Source organism: Melanostigma gelatinosum, assembly GCF_949748355.1.
Source record: "Melanostigma gelatinosum genome assembly, chromosome: 16".
Taxonomy (NCBI): domain Eukaryota; kingdom Metazoa; phylum Chordata; class Actinopteri; order Perciformes; family Zoarcidae; genus Melanostigma; species Melanostigma gelatinosum.
The window spans coordinates 19,551,959-19,569,705 of NC_136649.1; the positions used below are offsets into that span (position 1 = coordinate 19,551,959).

The 17,747-nt window shown below is 43.0% G+C and overlaps 2 protein-coding genes across 3 annotated transcripts; one reads left to right on the forward strand and one right to left on the reverse strand.

The window, feature by feature from the left end:
- Positions 1–1,207: 1,207 nt before the first annotated feature.
- Positions 1,208–8,880, forward strand: atl1 (atlastin GTPase 1; the record flags this gene model as incomplete). 2 transcript variants are annotated; one of them, XM_079287161.1, is made up of 14 exons in its annotated part: positions 1,208–1,313; positions 2,979–3,229; positions 3,708–3,842; positions 4,312–4,416; positions 4,591–4,641; positions 4,913–4,969; positions 5,244–5,336; positions 5,429–5,567; positions 5,995–6,122; positions 6,340–6,396; positions 6,564–6,635; positions 6,715–7,146; positions 8,265–8,279; positions 8,651–8,880. In XM_079287161.1, 14 exons carry the CDS (start codon positions 1,280–1,282, stop codon positions 8,777–8,779), a joined length of 1,698 nt encoding a protein of 565 aa, XP_079143287.1. In that variant the 3' UTR covers positions 8,780–8,880. The 2 variants fall into 2 exon arrangements, with proteins under 2 accessions (XP_079143287.1, XP_079143288.1); XM_079287162.1 differs by having other exon boundaries at positions 1,280–1,319.
- Positions 8,881–10,767: 1,887 nt separating this feature from the next.
- On the reverse strand, positions 10,768–17,660 carry sav1 (salvador family WW domain containing protein 1). The gene is made up of 5 exons (XM_079287163.1): positions 17,384–17,660; positions 15,307–15,816; positions 12,986–13,256; positions 12,689–12,844; positions 10,768–12,247 (listed from the first exon to the last, which is right to left on the reverse strand). The coding sequence occupies exons 1-5, from the start codon at positions 17,475–17,477 to the stop codon at positions 12,034–12,036; spliced, it is 1,245 nt and encodes a 414-aa protein (XP_079143289.1). The 5' UTR covers positions 17,478–17,660; the 3' UTR covers positions 10,768–12,033.
- Positions 17,661–17,747: the final 87 nt, after the last annotated feature.

The window sequence follows — 17,747 nt, forward strand, 5'->3', positions numbered from 1 at the left end:
ATACAGGATCCTGATGCTGCGTTCATGAGCTGCCTCGGAAAATCCAATACTCAACAGAAAAAAAAAAAAAAATAACAAAATAACAATGAAGTATAAAAACAGTGAAATAATTACAACATGGAGCACATTACAAAGGAAGTTAGCAAAAAAAAGTCCCCTTCCAGGATAAATAAAGTATCTATCTATCTATTAAGTATCAAGTCTTCGGTACTGGTACATGACTCGAGTGTTTTGATTTTCTGCTACATTATACTTTGACTACACTACATTTTAAAAGGTATGCTATAGGCCTTTTTGTCCACTTTAGTTACTTTACATAATAAAAAACTAGAATGGCCATATAAAATGTAGTACATTGTTGTACAATAAATGAAACCACCCAAACGCATATATAATCGCCCCAATCAGGTCCACTATGGCAGCTACAATATCAAAATTCTGCTGATTGTTGATGCATCAGTAGTATTAAGTATAATATAACTTTGACCTATCTTGCCTGCATAGTGGGAATTTATCTAAGTAAATATTTTGAATGCAGGGATTTTGCTTGTAAAACTGTACTTTTTACTCCCTTGCATTTATCTGACACTTCTAGTTACTAGATAAATTGCATTAAAAAACAAACAAACACGTGATATGCTTATAATTATTCTATTTCATTGGTATGTTTTTGACAGGACATGTAGGAATTTTCATATTAAAATAAAGTGCGAACTGATTCAGTGTATATAAGACTTCTAGCCATGGCTAATTTGCAGACTGCGTCCCTGGTTAGGCAAGTTTTTAAATGATATTATACTAATCTCCCTAGTATCAGTCACTGCTCGTCATCCTGTGTATAGGGTAATTTCTGTAAAAATATTTACGACAGCACGCGAAGGCAGCATGTGTTCCATTCTCTGTGTAAGTAGCGCCACCTACCGACGGGAGCTGTGAATGCGTTTTCATAGCAGGCTCAATGAAAGAAACTTGAATTTAATTGCAAAAGCCATACTTAACATACTCAATGGTTGCACTCACACAATGTCCGCTGAACCACATTCATTCGTTCCGCGTTATTAAGCTGCTACATTACACTGAGTAGGAACAACAGACAACAGCGTCCCCTGGCTGCACGTTCGAGTCCTGCATCACGCTGGGAATAAAAGCTCCATCATCCTCCTGCGATGCGAGCATCGTTTTTGGTCGAGATAGGGCATCCACCCAACCCTTCGACACTCATGACTACCGACTAGGGTCGCTCATTAACGGACAAACATAGGGATATAACGGCAGTATTATGGCGAAACACCGTAAAGACAGAGACAGCTGGGGTGAGTGTACGTACGCTATTTGATATTTCATGCTTTCCTTGACGCACATACATATTTTTCTGATTCCTTGTCGAGGCGAGGGTGTAAGCAATGCAGCCAATTAGATGTTTATTTCAGACTCCATCACGAAGGGCTTGCTCTTGTATCGACAATGTTGTGACCATTGTGCAATTATTTTATTCCGAATTTTATTTCGAATGTTACTGATGGTGGTGCGAAATATACGTTTTGTTCTATTTGTCACTGCATCGATGTCGGTAAATGAAGCATAAGCGAACATACATTTTCACCATTAAATCCTGTGGTGAATCCATTCATTTTTTTTCACGAATCAGCATACAGGAAATATTCTGTTGGGGCGGTCAAGGCTCCGAAAAGACCTGAAAATAACCTTCTGATTTTATTGTGTTTGTCACACTGTGAGGCATCTGGCATCAAATGATGTCATTTTGCATCAGTACATAGCTTGTCGCCACTATCACAATCATCTTTGTACTAATCATTATTGCTATCATCATTATCGTTTTCACCACCATGATTATGATGGTAACCAGCACCCTAATTGTCACTGACATCCCTCGCCGGCTCATGTTCACTTCAATACAGGCCTGCAAGGGGGGAGAAAAGGGGACTGCATGGCTGTTATAGGGGTGAGGAAAAGGGGAGGAAATGCTGCTGTTTGTCATTGGAGAGTTTATCTGGTTTGACCCACTTTAAGCAGACGGTGCTTCTGACGTCTTCGGTTTGTCTTAAGAGCAGCAGCAACAAGATCGGGTTAACCAGGCAAAGGCTCGTGCCGGGCCCGAGTGAGGCCTTTGCAGGAGACGTGAAGTCAAACTGACAGTCTTCCTCAGGTCTTGGCTGATTGTTCCTGAAATTATTCACCGTGCATTCTTAGCACCCTACATTAATCTTTTAGCACGCTCCCAAATTGTGCCTGCTACTCCTTAATCTATCACAGTGACCTTGTTTAATTTGCAGTTACATCCTCAAAACATCACAGCCACACATTGCATTGGGTGACTTGTGTGTGGATTTTCTTCTCTTCTTTTCTTTTTTTTTTTACATGAGAAATCCTTTTGTGCTACAAGGTCAGACACAAGTTTGTTGTAGCATAAAGCAGCATACATTACACCAAATCTGTGCATCGGGACGGTCATGCAGCTTGCACTGCATGACCGTCTCTACTTGAGGCTGCAGAGATTGGAAACACACTGAGTCACTGCCTGGAAAGCGCCAGAAACAGCTCTCGGTGCACATGATCTCATTGGACGCAAGCAGATGGGATGGACAGCATGGCACGATTCATTGTTAGTATTATCAAGCTTGCAGGCTATTGATCTGGTGCTAACAGGAAGGAGTAATGGACTCAACTTTCCTGTTTCCTCGCCTTAATGGACCACTAAATTTGCTTCTCGCCACTGTGAATAAGTTCTGGCTGATCACTCGCTCATATAATAACATTTATTTCACTCTAAAGAGCTTATAACAAGTAATCATGTGGGACAAAATTGCAGCAGCAGCAACATCATCATTTACCTGCATGCAACCATATTCAAAGATGTAAATATGTTGAGTTAAGGTTCATGTTTCCCTCTTATAGGGTCATTCTTCAGAGCACTACTCCATTATCGGAATCTTTCCCCCCTCTGTCTCGTCCTCCAGGGTCCCTCAGTGATAAAAATGTCTACGACTGGAGCTCAGAGGAGGAGGAGCCGGATGGACGAGCCCGGCCCATACAGGTGCTGCTGGTCAAAGACGACCACACCTTCGAGCTGGACGAGGCGGCGCTGAGCCGCATCCTGCTGGCGGAGGAGGTCAGGGACCGAGAGGTGGTGGCCATCTCTGTGGCCGGAGCTTTCCGCAAGGGCAAGTCCTTCCTCATGGACTTCATGCTGCGTTACATGTACAACCACGTAAGTGACTTCATGCTGCGTTACATGTACAACCACGTAAGTGACTTCATGCTGCGTTACATGTACAACCACGTAAGTGACTTCATGCTGCGTTACATGTACAACCACGTAAGTGACTTCATGCTGCGTTACATGTACAACCACGTAAGTGACTTCATGCTGCGTTACATGCACAACCACGTAAGTGACTTCATGCTGCGTTACATGCACAACCACGTAAGTGACTTCATGCTGCGTTACATGTACAACCACGTAAGTGACTTCATGCTGCGTTACATGCACAACCACGTAAGTGACTGGGTCTGTGCAGGTGATGGAGCTGAGCCTTTGATTGTGGAGTGTGACTTTATCAATAAAAGAAAAAGTAAATCCATTTAAAAAAAAAAGCACAAATATAGTTTGTAAATAAAGACAGAGATGCAACATAAAAAGGTAGATAAAACAGCAAATAAAACACTTCTGATCCCACTGTGCTCAGGCATCTGAAGGCTGGCTCGGAGATGCAGACGAGCCTCTGACCGGCTTCTCCTGGAGGGGGGGCTCCGAGAGGGAGACCACCGGGATCCAGATCTGGAGTGAGGTCTTCCTGGTGGACAAGCCAGACGGAAGAAAGGTGAAGTCCTGTGACTGTATACCAGTCTTTATTGTGATTACAATGATTATTACAATGCAACACGGTATTATGAGACATCATTTAATATGACACGGATACTTTATTCACCTTTTTAAAAAGGGCAACCGGTCTGCTCCTCACGTTTACAGTAACACACATTCGCACTTAAAGCTGCCCAGTAAAACAACACTTGAAGGAAGAGATTTTGACATAAATAGCTTCTTTGACACCTGCATCGGCCAAACGTCTCCCATCTTTCGTTTGCACAAGCAGCAAAAGCCAGAGTGCTGCTGGTTGCCAGCTTTAAATTGCATCTTCATTCATATATCTTTTTAAATTAGAGTAGATTTGGCCTTTTCAAGATCTTTTCTCCATTTTAATTTCTATTCAAAACCAGACCGACCAGCTGGCTCCTCACTCATTCTTTCTTGCAGCACAGGTCAGTGTCTTCGTCTGCTTCACTTCACAGGTGGCTGTATTGTTGATGGACACACAAGGCACGTTTGACAGCCAGTCGACGCTGAGGGACTCGGCCACTGTGTTTGCACTGAGCACCATGATCAGCTCCATGCAGGTACGCCGCTTCGCTTCAGTAAAGACTGTGCATACGGATGTGAATGGATGAAAGCAGGTTTGTTTATTTCGCCAAACTAGCAGCGTGGTTCTCGTGGCGATTCCTTTGGTTTCACAAAATGATTTTATTAAATATGTGAAAGAAATGATTCTATAAATGAATGATCTTTTTCAGGTTTACAACATCTCACAGAACGTACAAGAGGACGATCTTCAGCACTTGCAGGTAACACCGTCAAGTGTCGACACTAATAAGAGCGGAAAGAGAGAGTCCAGATTTGAAAGTTATTGCCAGTCAGACATGATGTATCAGTATCTGTTTCGCCGCCTTTTCTTACTCCCGAAACATAAACCTGTGAAAGAAAAACACTTGAACGTAACACTTGAATTGAATGTCTGAAGCATCCAAGTGCTCCAAATATTCCTGTTCATCTTTTATAAAAATTACGACAATTCACATCCTCACTCGTTTTGTCTTATCTGCCCTTTTCTTCCAGCTTTTCACTGAGTACGGCAGACTAGCTATGGAGGAGACTTTCCTCAAACCATTCCAGGTAAGGTCAACTTTACAGCAGCCCACAGCTCCTTCGTGCTCACGATGGGTGAGACGCAGAGGTCCAATTTCATTCATTCGTGTTTCTAAGTAAATTCATTTCACTCGCTGGATAGATTTGCCACGGTAAGATGACGGCGTCCAAATGTCAGGAAATGACGTTTACAACTTATTATTGGCGTTTGGTGAAAAGGACTGTCTGCTCCTAAAAATACTGTTTGAATATAATGTACAGTGCAAGATATCACTGACAAGAGTTGTTTATTTTGTCTTAGTCCATGATTTTCCTCGTCCGAGACTGGAGCTTTCCATATGAGTTTCCCTACGGACAAGAAGGAGGCATGAAGTTCCTCGAGAAGAGACTGAAGGTCAGGAATTGAAACAATCGCTGTACAGACCCACGCGAGGCGAATTAAACCAAACTAACATCTGACACACGTGGTCGTGTTTTCTGGTACAGATCTCAGAGAACCAGCACGAAGAGCTGCAGAACGTACGCAAACACATCCACTCCTGCTTCACCAACATCTCCTGTTTCCTGATGCCTCACCCCGGCCTCAAAGTGGCCACCAACCCACTCTTTGATGGAAGAATATTAGGTACACCTCCTCTGTCTCCATCTGTCGTGTTTGACATGGAGGCATTTACACCTCGCATGATAACGAGACATGAACAACAATTATTTTAGTCACGGTAGGGACGGCGGCAATGTCTGTCGATCGGTCGGTTCACCGCTTTGGTTCACAGTGAAATATCTTGACAGCTTTTGGATGGATTGCTGTGAAACTTTATACGGACATCCGTGTTCCCCAAAGGATGAATTCTGCTGACTTCGATGATCCTCTGACTTTTATTGTGAAATGTCTCAAGGAAATGTCTTGGAAGGATTGCAGAAGAATGTTCCTCCTATAACTTGACTTTTCCCCATATTTCATCTATTAGATCTAAATTTTAAATTGTCCACTACTAGCAAACAATGTTGAATCTCAGCACATACTGTGAACTCTCTCTGCTTCCCCTGTCTAGAGATTGACGGCGAGTTCATAAACAACCTGAAGGTTCTGGTCCCGTGGCTGCTCAGTCCTCGTAACATCGACGTGAAGGAGATCAACGGCAGCAAAATCACCTGCAGAGGCCTGGTGGAGTACTTCAAGGTGTGAAACACACAAACCTGTACTTTATTTTCAATGTTGTTTCAAACTCTACTTTCAAACAGTTTGTGCTGTCCCTGTTCACTGGACATAAAGTCATATTTACTTTTATTATGTGTCAGTCACTATTAAACTGAGCATGTTTGTAAATCCAACATATTTATTTCACTTAATTCCACCAGTTCTGTTGCTGTTCATGCTTTTTTGTCGTTTATTTTAGGCATACATCAAAATTTACCAAGGCGAGGAGCTTCCGCATCCAAAGTCCATGCTGCAGGTACATTTCCTCCGTCGTCCTAAAGGGCCAGTGTGTAGTATGTAGGATTATGGAATGGAATAGAACGTTAGTGTACAATCTTGCCCTGCGTGGGATCAACAAAGATCATCTTGTCTTATTTTATCTTCAATGAAATGATCTCTATATTCTCATCTGTTTCCTCTCAGGCCACAGCAGAGGCGAATAATTTGGCAGCAGTGGCGGCCGCGAAGGATCTGTACAACAAGAAAATGGAAGGGGTAGGTGACATTAGGATTTTCAAGTGGATCCCAAACGTGCTCATCCCTCACCTTTGAGCATCTCCATCCTGTTCCCCAGGTCTGCGGGGGTGACCGGCCTTTTCTGGCTCCCGGCGAGCTGCAGGCCCGACACGGCGCCATCAGAGAGGAGGCCCTGCAGGTGTTCCGGGGCGTGAAGAAGATGGGGGGCGAGGAGTTCAGCCGCCGCTACCTGCAGCAGCTGGAGGGAGAGGTCGACGAGGTGTTTGTCCAGTACATCAAGCACAATGACTCCAAGAACATTTTCCACGCGGCCCGGACGCCGGCCACCCTGTTCGTGGTCATCTTTGTCATGTACGTGGCCGCGGGCATCACAGGCTTTGTGGGCGTGGACATCATTGCCAGCTTGTGTAACATGATCCTGGGTCTGGCTCTGATCACCCTCTGCACCTGGGCCTACATCCGCTACTCCGGGGAATACCGGGAACTCGGCGCCGTCATCGACCAGGTGGCCGGTGCACTGTGGGACCAGGTAATTCAACCTTTAATGAAGTTAATAATACATCTGGCTGTCTAACTTAATCAATATCTCAATCAATAGTCACCAAGTTCAAGTTCACGTTGTTGATAATGCAAAAATCACCAGCAGGAGTCTTTGCACACAATACAGAATCATGAAAAAACAACTTGTTTTCAAGAGTTTCCTCAGACACAAAAACATGGAAATGAACAGAAATGCGTGAATAAGTGAAACCGGTTAGCTACCTGACATTAAAAAGAAGTTTACAGAAATACTGTATGTTTACTCGACTTACAGAGCAATGAAGCCGGTAAATATGATTTAATATCAGGTGCTGTTTAAACAACGGTTAGGGTTTTTGCAGTTCAGATTGAGATCTTTAAAATTACTTTTTTTTTGGGAGCTTAAAAAAACCATTGTGGTCAGCAGGCTGGCGGCTGCATTTTGAACCAAATAAAAAGTAAAGCGAAGTTTCAAGTTGTCATGAAAGGAAACAATGTTCTGGATATATACGGCTGGAACGAGCAATTATTTTCCTTATTGATGAATCCTGCCTGTTTATCATCGATGGAAGAAATCAGATTTACTCATAATGGATGACGAGGAATCAAACACTGTCAACAAATTGTAAATTGTCCGACTTGAAAATTAAATAATGGAGCTTTTAATTAAGTTTAATTCACAATTTCCCAAAGTCCAACTTGACTTCTTCAGATAATTCGTTTTTTCCAACCAGGATTCCAAAACAACAACATATTGCAGTACGTACAGTTATAGAAGATTAAACAAAATAGTAAATATTCCATTTTAGCGGCTCAGAACAATGAACCGTTGCAGGTTTTTCTGAAAAAAGTCTGAACTTTGATGAATATTTTGTTACTTGACTCATCAATTATTGAACTAGAACTATAAACCAGAAGGCCTTGTGTACAGCAGAGACTAATACTGTACGCATATTCATCAGTAAATGAGGCGATACAGCATCTTCAAACCACCAGAGGGCAACGGTCCCCTTTAAGACAATAAGGCCAGATCCATCGACAGCAAGAATAAATGTCAGTGAACATGCTTTATGTGACAAATGCATGTATGTGCTCACTTTACTTTTTGTCTTTTTCATGCCTCTGCAGGGGAGCACAAATGAGGTAAGTGGAGAAATCAAAGTGGGAATATTTACAAAAACTAGCAGGAGCATATTGTCAGGCTTCATTTTTCTCATATTTGTGGATCATCTATTTAGATACTCACAGTCACATATGCAAATATACACAATGGTAAACATTGAAATGTGTTTATGTCCCTTTCTTCGCTATTTTTGTCACCATTATCCATCCACTTTGCTCGCAAGTGTGCTCCACTGTATCTCTACTGGGTGGCTAAAATAGCTTACGTTTTCCCTCCATGCTGCCTCGGCCTACTTCTTTAAACTCTGGATAATACACTGACCATGGCCGTGTACCTCAAGATAAACCCGGTCGAGTTTAATCCTAATATGTCTTTCGTCTCTGCTCCACAGGCTCTCTACAAGCTGTACAATGTAGCGGCCAATCACAGGCACCTGTACCACCACGCCTTCCCCGGCGGGCCTCGGGCCTCGGAGGAGGAGGAGGAGGTGCCGGAGGAGCAGGACAATAAGGGAGACTGATTAGATAAGACAAGAGTACAGCAGGGACTTCCTGGTGATGGACAGGAGGAGGAGGGACATCCTCGCCCATCAGGCACTCTTTTATTCTGTTATTGGCTGGTGCTGCCCACCAATACATCCACTACTATTAAACGTAATAAGGGACTCTAGAATGTCCATGTATAGGCAGTGTCAGAGCATCTTCTCAGTGGGTGCCTGTCTTCAAGCGATGGGTGCCATTTAGTGTTGTCTCTCACTTTCTGTCCGTGATCAAATATCACCTGTGCAGATACTGCAGGCTCGGCATATCCGACCTTCAGTCAGCTGCTGGTTTCATTTCAGACGTTTTTTTCTTTCTTTCTCTCCATCGTTTGTCACCGACATTGATCCTCAAAGTATAGCCAAATCTGTGAAATCCCCATTTGTGGCGATTGTTCCGTTCTTTGAAGTTTAGTGCTGTTTATAAGAAACAATATCTATGATCTGCGATGTTTGAAAGCCAAAATATGTACGTGTTAAATAGTGAAGCGTTACACGCATCATCAGCATGGTAAGTGGTTAATGTCTGTCATCTTTAAGCTCTTGCAGGTATACTTTGTAAAAAATAAGAAGTTTTAATAGTTGTGACAAAGTGGTATTGTGCCATAATAACATGTAAAAATGATTTCACATGTACTGCAGCCTGGCGACATGCAGACACTCAACGGCACAGTTATTAGTTGTACAGTTTGTTCTGGAGGTAGATTTCTGCATCAGGGAGTTCGTGCTGGCATTTACTTTCAAAGGACAGCGCCGGGTGGAAAGAGAAAAACAGAATAGTTCAAAGTTCACACGCCATAGCTGACATGTATCTCTCACTTTGTAGTCTGCTTGCAGTGTTGTGATCGCGCGGTGGTCCTCCGTATGTGCGTTTGGTCTTCTAGGCTGAGGGGAAAGCGCGTGTTTTGGTTTTCATTGTGACGTAGAGGCGGCGGGCGAAAAAGCATTGTTGCGTTTCTCACTGAATGTTCGAGCAAATCCGAGGAATGTAGCTACTCTGTGGCCACTGAGGAATCAAACGTGTTGTTGTTGGGCGGGGCGAACAGGCCTGCTTTGAAAAAAAAAAAGAAGAATCCTCATTCCACATCTCTTTCATCATCTTCACACGCTTACGTTGATTCATCTGTGGAAACGCTGTTGCATAGTGAAAGAAGAAGCCAGGCTTTTCTGGTTTTTCTTTTGTTTCCAGAAAACAGCTCGCATTTGTAAAACAAAAGGCTCGTAATGTTGACAGCATTTCTTTGGTGTTTGAAAAGTTGGGCTTCGTAGACGGTTCCCGTACATTCGTGTAAACCGCGGCTGTTGTTTGTAGCTCACTGTAACACGTCTGCATCACATACAGCTGCAGCATTGAAATGTTTCAGTTTTTTCATTTCTTCTCTTCTGGTCACCAACAGTACAGGAACACTGTCATGCATATTTAGCAAGTTCATGCTGAGGTTTGACCTCAAGGGTTGACCTCAAGGGTTGTAAATGTAAAGGCGCTGCAGCAGAGCGGCCTCGAGTCTTCCACGATGTACAATCAGCGTCAGCGAGGCCTTCCACGCAAACAGCCATCGAAGTCCAGTTTAAGACTCGTGAGGTGATCAAAGCCCATTTCTTCTTGGCCGTTGTCCGTTCATGAGTCAGAAAAGTAGCATTATTGTGTTGCGCTCGCGCTCTTAAATTATAAATTGAAGATTTTATCTGTTAAAAAAGAAGCAAATGTATCACATGTTATTTTGGGGTTTAAGAATTCATTCCTGAAGCCGCCCCCATGGACACTTAAATCATCTCCGAAGTTTCCACACACGCAGTTACACGGAAATAACGAATAAAGTTGGACCAAATGAATGACATGGAGACGACTTATTTCTTTTTAAAATACTTGTCTGATGTTTGTTTACAGGATAGATATACGTATATATTTATTTTAGTTTCAGGCTCAAAGTGAAGGCGAACAGAGAACAAGAGGCAACAACTGTACATCCAGAAAGGTCGTTTTCTCCACTGCAGACTTTATTGCTTATGTTCTGTATTTGCAATCCACAAAATCAGAAATGTACAAAGTGATGCCACCGTTGGTGAAAAGAAGTGATTGAGACCTTCTTGCATAGTGAAAGACTCGTTCTTACAAACCTACTCCACTGCTGACTTATCAGAAACCATTCAGAAATGTAAATCACCGTCGTAAACAGATCCCCATCAAACCTTTTTATTTATTTCCTGTGAAGATATGTTTCTACTCGACAAACCCTGAAGCATAAACAAATTCGTAGTATCTTAAGACGGCTGATTGATTTGTGATCATTTCTTCCACAGAAGAGACGTGCGAGTCCATAAAAACAAGGCATTACCGAGGCAGGAAACATCCCATAGAACAGAACAAGGAGAAGCTGAATTACACTTGTTTGGCAAACTTGGTGTGTCTTCTGAAGTGTTTTTGTAAAGTTCCAGTAACTTATTTATGTTTCATTTTACACACATATTCCTGACTTACAGTGATGTCGAGAGCCACAAGATGCTCAAACCACTGCAGCAAATGTTATCCAACAAAACGTCTTGTTTCATATCAAAACTTAAATATCTGTTGAAAGTTTTGGTGGATTGTCTTATTATTAAGGATATGTCATGAAAAAAAAGAGAAAAAAAAAATGCAGTTTTTATTTAATGTAAGAGTGTGGTTTCATTTTATGAAGGTATCAAAGGAAAGAAAGTCATGAAGTATTTCATATCGAAACAAATTAGATTAAGCTGCCGGCCATTTTCTCCAAACGGAAATAATGACGGAGTAGCTGGTGGATTAAAATTGCTGCGTTTTATTTTATTTAAAAAAAAAGAAAAAAGGCACAATCTCAGGATGTTTTTGAACAAATATCCGTAGTTTTTCAGACTCTGTTCTCCTCAGTCTTAAAAGCAGAAACCCAGAACTCAGTTCTCAGGGCAGTGGCTGTCAACGGCACCACGAGTCTCCCCAGATGGAGCACATTATAGGTTATTCTTCTTCTTCATTGGAGTGTTTTTCAGTCACATGGTCATTCATAGATTGACTGTCACATGGAGGGGGAGGGGGGTTCCTGGCTGATATATTTGGATCAAGCGAAGGCACAGATGTGTTTGGTAAAGAGGCAATTAAGAGTCCATCGTGATTTCAAAGGAAACCCTGACCGCTACCAAACTGTGGCGACCTCAGAGAGGAGTGGCAGCGCGACGTCCCCCGCTGCACACACACACACACACACGCGCACACACACACATCACATGTTCCCAATGAAGTTCTTGTTGGGCTGCTGGGCGTACCACTGCTGCCGCTGTTTGCGAGCCTCCACCTCCGACAGCAGCGCCTGCCGGTACGCCTCGTAGGATTTGACGATGTGTTCCAGCTCCTTCATGAAGAGCAGCTTCAGCATGCCCTGATACGTGTCCAGATCTGCCAGCTGGAACAACTCCCACTTCAAGATGTGGTCATACCTGATGTAGAAGGGAAGATATTCATGCTACTTCAACAGGGTACTTTGGGAAGTGTTGGACGGCCCCCTATATCATTTGCACCTCTCATGTTACCAACTAGAGCCCATGGCTGAATACAACACACAATTTGCTAACCTCAATTCTAGGTGTCATAAAACACACTTCATTCAAACTCAAAAACAAGCGATGAAGTATGCAGGCAATCGGCTCGAAGTTATCTTAATATTTCATACAATGGTGCCTAAAACTAAATTAAACTCTCATAGCTGTGTACCCGCGTAGCAGATGTACTCAGCAGTGTGTGCGCTGGTAGCTCTGTTAGCTGCGTTAACACTGGCGTTGAGATGAGCCGTGGACAGACAGAGGTGCACACTCACTCACGGATTAGACGGACGCGACATATCGCATGATCCTCCTGGCGAAGAGGATAACAGTACTCACTTGAGAGGGGCCCGGGCGTACACCTGCAGCCAGTCTGGGATCTCTGCTGTGTGGTACGGGTTGGCGGGCACCAGCACCGGCTGGTTCCTCTCTGCAGGACGTGGCTGATAGGTCACAGGAGGTGGTAACGGTGGAGGCTGATCATAGCGAGGCACACTGGAACAGACAGAGGTTATGTTGTATTTATAGCATATTTCATCTGTGTGAAACCAATTTAGTCATCCTAAAAGACTGTGCAGACAACCCAGGTGAACAAGAGACACACAACATCTTTCTCTCTCCACTCCGACGACATACCTCGGAGCACAGGGGTGTCGGTACTGGGCCCTCTTGTTGATGTGATCCACGTAGTAGACCCCAAACTCAGCCGACTCCACCTTTTCCCAGCCCGGAGGGAGCCCTTCCCTCTCCAGAGGGTGGCTCCAGTGTGTAGTGTTGGTGTTGTGGTCGATGTAGTACTTCCTGCCACGGATGGTCCAGTCAACGGTCCAGCCGCCCGGAAGGGGGATGTCCTCTCCCGTTAGACAGGAGAGGTTCCCCAGGGACTTGGCCTGTATTCGACCTATGCCTGAGGAAAACAAACATTTCTTTTTAGAAACCGAGAGGGAGGGATTTCTGACCAACAGAGCAGCTGGACAGCTAACAGCGCTGCTGGGAAAAGTTCTTAAAAACAGCGTGTGTGGGAAAATGTCATTTAAGGGAGAGGGATGTGAAGCATTTAAAAAGGTCATTAAAATGTGGAAACTGAACATTGAGCGGGACAACGGAGGAAAGCAATGAGTCACTACTTAAAGCATGATGCAGTCAACAAGTATTGCAGTGATTGTGGACGGGGGTGCTCGATCGCTTTGACGGAGCATCTCGTTCTGGCCGACATCATTTGATGAATGGTAGGAAATGGGAGTGTTGTTCGGTTTGGACAGGAAGATCTCTGCACGGCCAAACATACGCAAAAGAAGAAACCACTGAACTCCCAAACAGCTGAGTGGGTTCACTCAACAGGTCCGCGCCTTCAAATTGGCAAATAATGTCAGCGAGGAATGTTGAGCCAACAGCTGTGTGTGTGGATGAGTTCGACTGAGTGAGAGCTACCGTGACTCAAAACCAAATGAGCCTGGAGAAGACTATTTTTACAACTGGTGATGGCGAGGTTTTACTCAAGAAATGAAGTAAACTCCTAACAATTGTCAGTGATCAGCCAGAGTATGAATCACCGACCACATATTTTGACAATAGGGTATTAGTGGTTTCCTGATTCTACATTGTTACCAACTTTTCTCCGAAAATATCCACAGATTTGTCTTTTTTGGAAAAAAGGACCAGATCAGTGTGAAATCGATCACATCTAATGTTTCCGTGCATCCAAGAGTAATTTCTGAAAGTTTGAAGTTTTTCCCTGCAGTGTCCCAAAACCGGGTTGTTTCCAATTATGAAAAGTAAACGGAAAATGGTGGAAACGATACAAATGAGATGCTGATCATGTGTCACAAATGATGATGATCAACAACAAAAGAACAAATGGTAAAACGATGTGGTGTCAAATGGTATTCGCCCATTTCTACTCAAAATAAACACGAGAAAATGGGCAGATATTTTAAATGAAAAATCAATATAAAAAGCACAATTTCAAACTGCATCTTATTTTGTTCCTCATTTTCTGTGAAAAATTACAATTTGTTACAGTACAAAATAATTCCATTCCTGTTAGTAAAGAGGCGTCAGCTGATGGTAGACGACTCCTTCAAAACAACTCTGCTCACTGCTCAGTGCATCACGCACGAACCTTACGTGTGCAGTTTAACTACACAGAGAACAGGACTACCGTACACAGATGATTCATAGAAGTGAGCCGCCTGAAGCTGAGACATTTGACTGGGGGCGGTCTGCAAATTGCTAGTTTGTTGGCAGAAGGAATCAGCAAACAGAGAGGTGAAAAATGCAGAACCCCTAAAGCGTGTTTAACTTCCCTCCAAACAAGGCTCTGTGATATGCGATAGGCGGGCCCGACATAATACTAAAGCATATACACGACGCTGACAAGGCAGCCACATAATAAGAGGCTCTCTATCGTTTGGAGTGGGTTGGAAAATTCCTGCGACCCCATAAACATTTAATCTTGTGGAAATTACACACTTACATCATCACTAATGTTTACAATGTAGAGGAGCAATTTAGAAATATTTCATCCCTCAGGAAGATTGAAATAAAATTGCTCTTTTGAGCTCTTCAGTAACAAGCAACGGCTTGCGTTCTTGTGTAAGGTCCAAAACCAATCCGCAATACTTTGATGTTTCAAAACAAGTCGTACAGAAGTACAGCTACGAACATTTTCTTGGGATGCTAAAGTTGATAATATTTTCTTAAAGTTTTCCCCAACAGACATATTTGAAACATTGTAGACTTCCTGTTGTGATCACACTCCTCAAAAATGACTGAATTTGCAGAAAACAGCCATGTTGTTGTTGTCCCTCAAGAGACTGTGACTGCTTGCCATGAACTTTCCAAAACTGGGTATGCTTCCAATTTCTTGTCACTGCCTCTTGTTTACTTTCCTATAAAGAGGAACTATTGAAATGAATACTGTAAAAAGTGAGATGCAAAAAACATGTCATGTTTACCTGAAGGGGGTCTGCTTGGAGCTGGGGGGGTGTGTTGTCGTGGAAGTCTTTGGAAGTTGTGTTCATTGTGCTCATAGTATCTATAGTCCTCAGGAAAGCGGTCCAGGACCCTCATGGGCTGGCGCTGCTGCTGCTGCTGCTGATGCTGCTGCTGTTGGTGCTGCTGGTTGTCATAGTAAGGTTCAGAGGGGTAGTAATACCGGGCAGCATCTCCGTTCTCAGACATGGGGATCACGTCTGTGAGAAAAGACTGTGAGGAGCCTCCGTACTCGTGAGGCAGGTCTCCCAGACTGCGAGGCAGGTACGGAGGTGCAGACATGCGGTGGCTCTCTCTGCGGGCCACCTCGTGAGGACGCCTCTGCACAGGGGCACGGAGAAAGCTCTTGTTGCGGGACACAACAGGCTCCCGGGTGGGTGGCACAGGGTATGAAGAGGGCCCCATATCTGGCAGAGGGACCTCTGTGCGTCTGGGAATAGTGGGTCCATGGCGGATGAATGATGGCATAAGATCTGCAACCAGGTAAACAAGGCAAGAGCATCCGTCAGTATCAGTCAACACAATAACACAGAAGTAGTATCAATACGCAGTGAGAGAATGTAAAGTACTATGTAAGGTAGTAATCAAATACTATGCTTACGTACAGTTTGAGGATATTCGCAATGTACTTGAGTACTTCTTTGCTCCACTACATTTCAGAGTGAAATATTGTACCTTTTACTCCACTACGATAGGTACATACTAGGGGTGTAACAATACGCGTACTCGTATTGAACCGCTCGGTACGAGGCTCACGGTTCGGTACGCATGACGAACCGAACAATACGTTTGAATAAAAAAATTAATTAAATTTTTTTTCTTTAAACCTTTATTTAACCAGGTAGTCCCATTGAGATTAAAAATCTCTTTTGCAAGATGTAAGTAACAATACTACATAACATTAAGGAGCAGTTTTTGTTTTTTATGCTTATGTGTCGCTAAGAAGACACCCCAGAAGATGAGTCACTCAGGTATAGTTCCATCATTGTTCAAAGTCAAAGACTAACTTCATGATGTTAGTTGTAATGAATAAATATATTTTAAAATCAAGTACATTTCTCTGGCATTTAGTTTTCTACTGTACCGAAACGTACCGAACCGTGGCTCCACTGTATCGTACCGAACCGTGAATATTGTGAACCGTTACACCCCTAGTACATACAAAATAAACGATTATGTTTAATAGTTTATTGTAATAGTGCAAATTGAACCACCCAACAGTACTACATACGGTAGAGTAAAATGAGTTCTACTTTGAACAACAATATTAAAGCTACTTGTACTTTAATGAATCAATAATAAAACACATTACTTTGTAATACAGACGACTAACGTGTACTTTTATTCATTTAGTTGCTTATCCAAAATATTAAAAAAATAGCCTTTACTTTCAATTAAGTATTTTACAGTGTATAGAATTGCTACTTGAAGTAAATGTGTATACTTCTTCCACCACTAAGTACAAAGTAATAAGACTAATGGATAAGCCACTCATGATAAAAGCTAAATTACATGTCAATTAAATGGCACCTGGAATGTTTTATCTCGAATAACAGACTATTTAACATCAAAGAACAAGTCAACGACACATGACAACTTCAATTGAATTACTACCTATGGACAAATATCAGCAACAAATCTGACTTTTCAGAAGACCACAGTTACAAATAAAGGAAATTAAAAGTAAAATACTTCTACTTTGAGTAGTTTTGTGTTCTCGCTATCAAGACGAGTAACGTTAGTTACTGTTCTCTCTAAACTTTCCTTTGACACTTCATCTGATGTTAATGGAGCTAGATGATTCTTTAGCTAGTTAGCTGGCGCTTAAACTACCAGATTAGCAGTTTGTTTACGTACAAAAAAGTTTGTTTACAAGATAACGAGCCATGTTAATGTGGCACTGTGTGTCCACACATACACTTGTGCGTGTCGGCTATTATTAGCGTGCTAGTTATTGCCAGTAAAGTTTGTCTGAACTGATGCTAACGTTAACTGCTAGCAGGCTAACTCTGAGCTAGCTGGCTAACTTGTTGCGCTTACTTCTCAGGAGCGGCGACGTTTCCTTCTTCACATATTTCCCGTGTACCTCGGCTGGTTTCGACGCTTCTTTTTTACTTTTCTTTCGTGAGAGCATAACTCAAGGCTTTTGGGAAACATCAACAGCGAACGTCATGGCCACAACCCGTCGACTCTGCAACCATCCCGGAGAGTAAACATGTTTTTTTTAAAAGCTTTAATAGATTAGCTAGCAGCAAGTTAGCCAGCTAACTTGAGCTACTGGACGAGTCTTTCCTCCCGGTGGTCCAGTCGGCTTTGAGCGGAGCGCCACTCCCACCGCTCGTCCTCACTGGGAATGGTTACTGTACAGTCCTGGTAGTCCTGCCCACCTAGCGGCTGCACAAAC

Coding starts and splice junctions, on each gene's coding strand:
- sav1 (XM_079287163.1), bottom strand. CDS start 17,477: ATGCTCTCACGAAAGAAAAGTAAAAAAGAAGCGTCGAAACCAGCCGAG. Junction 13,257..15,306: donor TCCAAGCAGACCCCCTTCAG/GTAAACATGACA, acceptor TGTTTTCCTCAG/GCATAGGTCGAATACAGGCC. Junction 12,845..12,985: donor CGACACCCCTGTGCTCCGAG/GTATGTCGTCGG, acceptor TGTCTGTTCCAG/TGTGCCTCGCTATGATCAGC.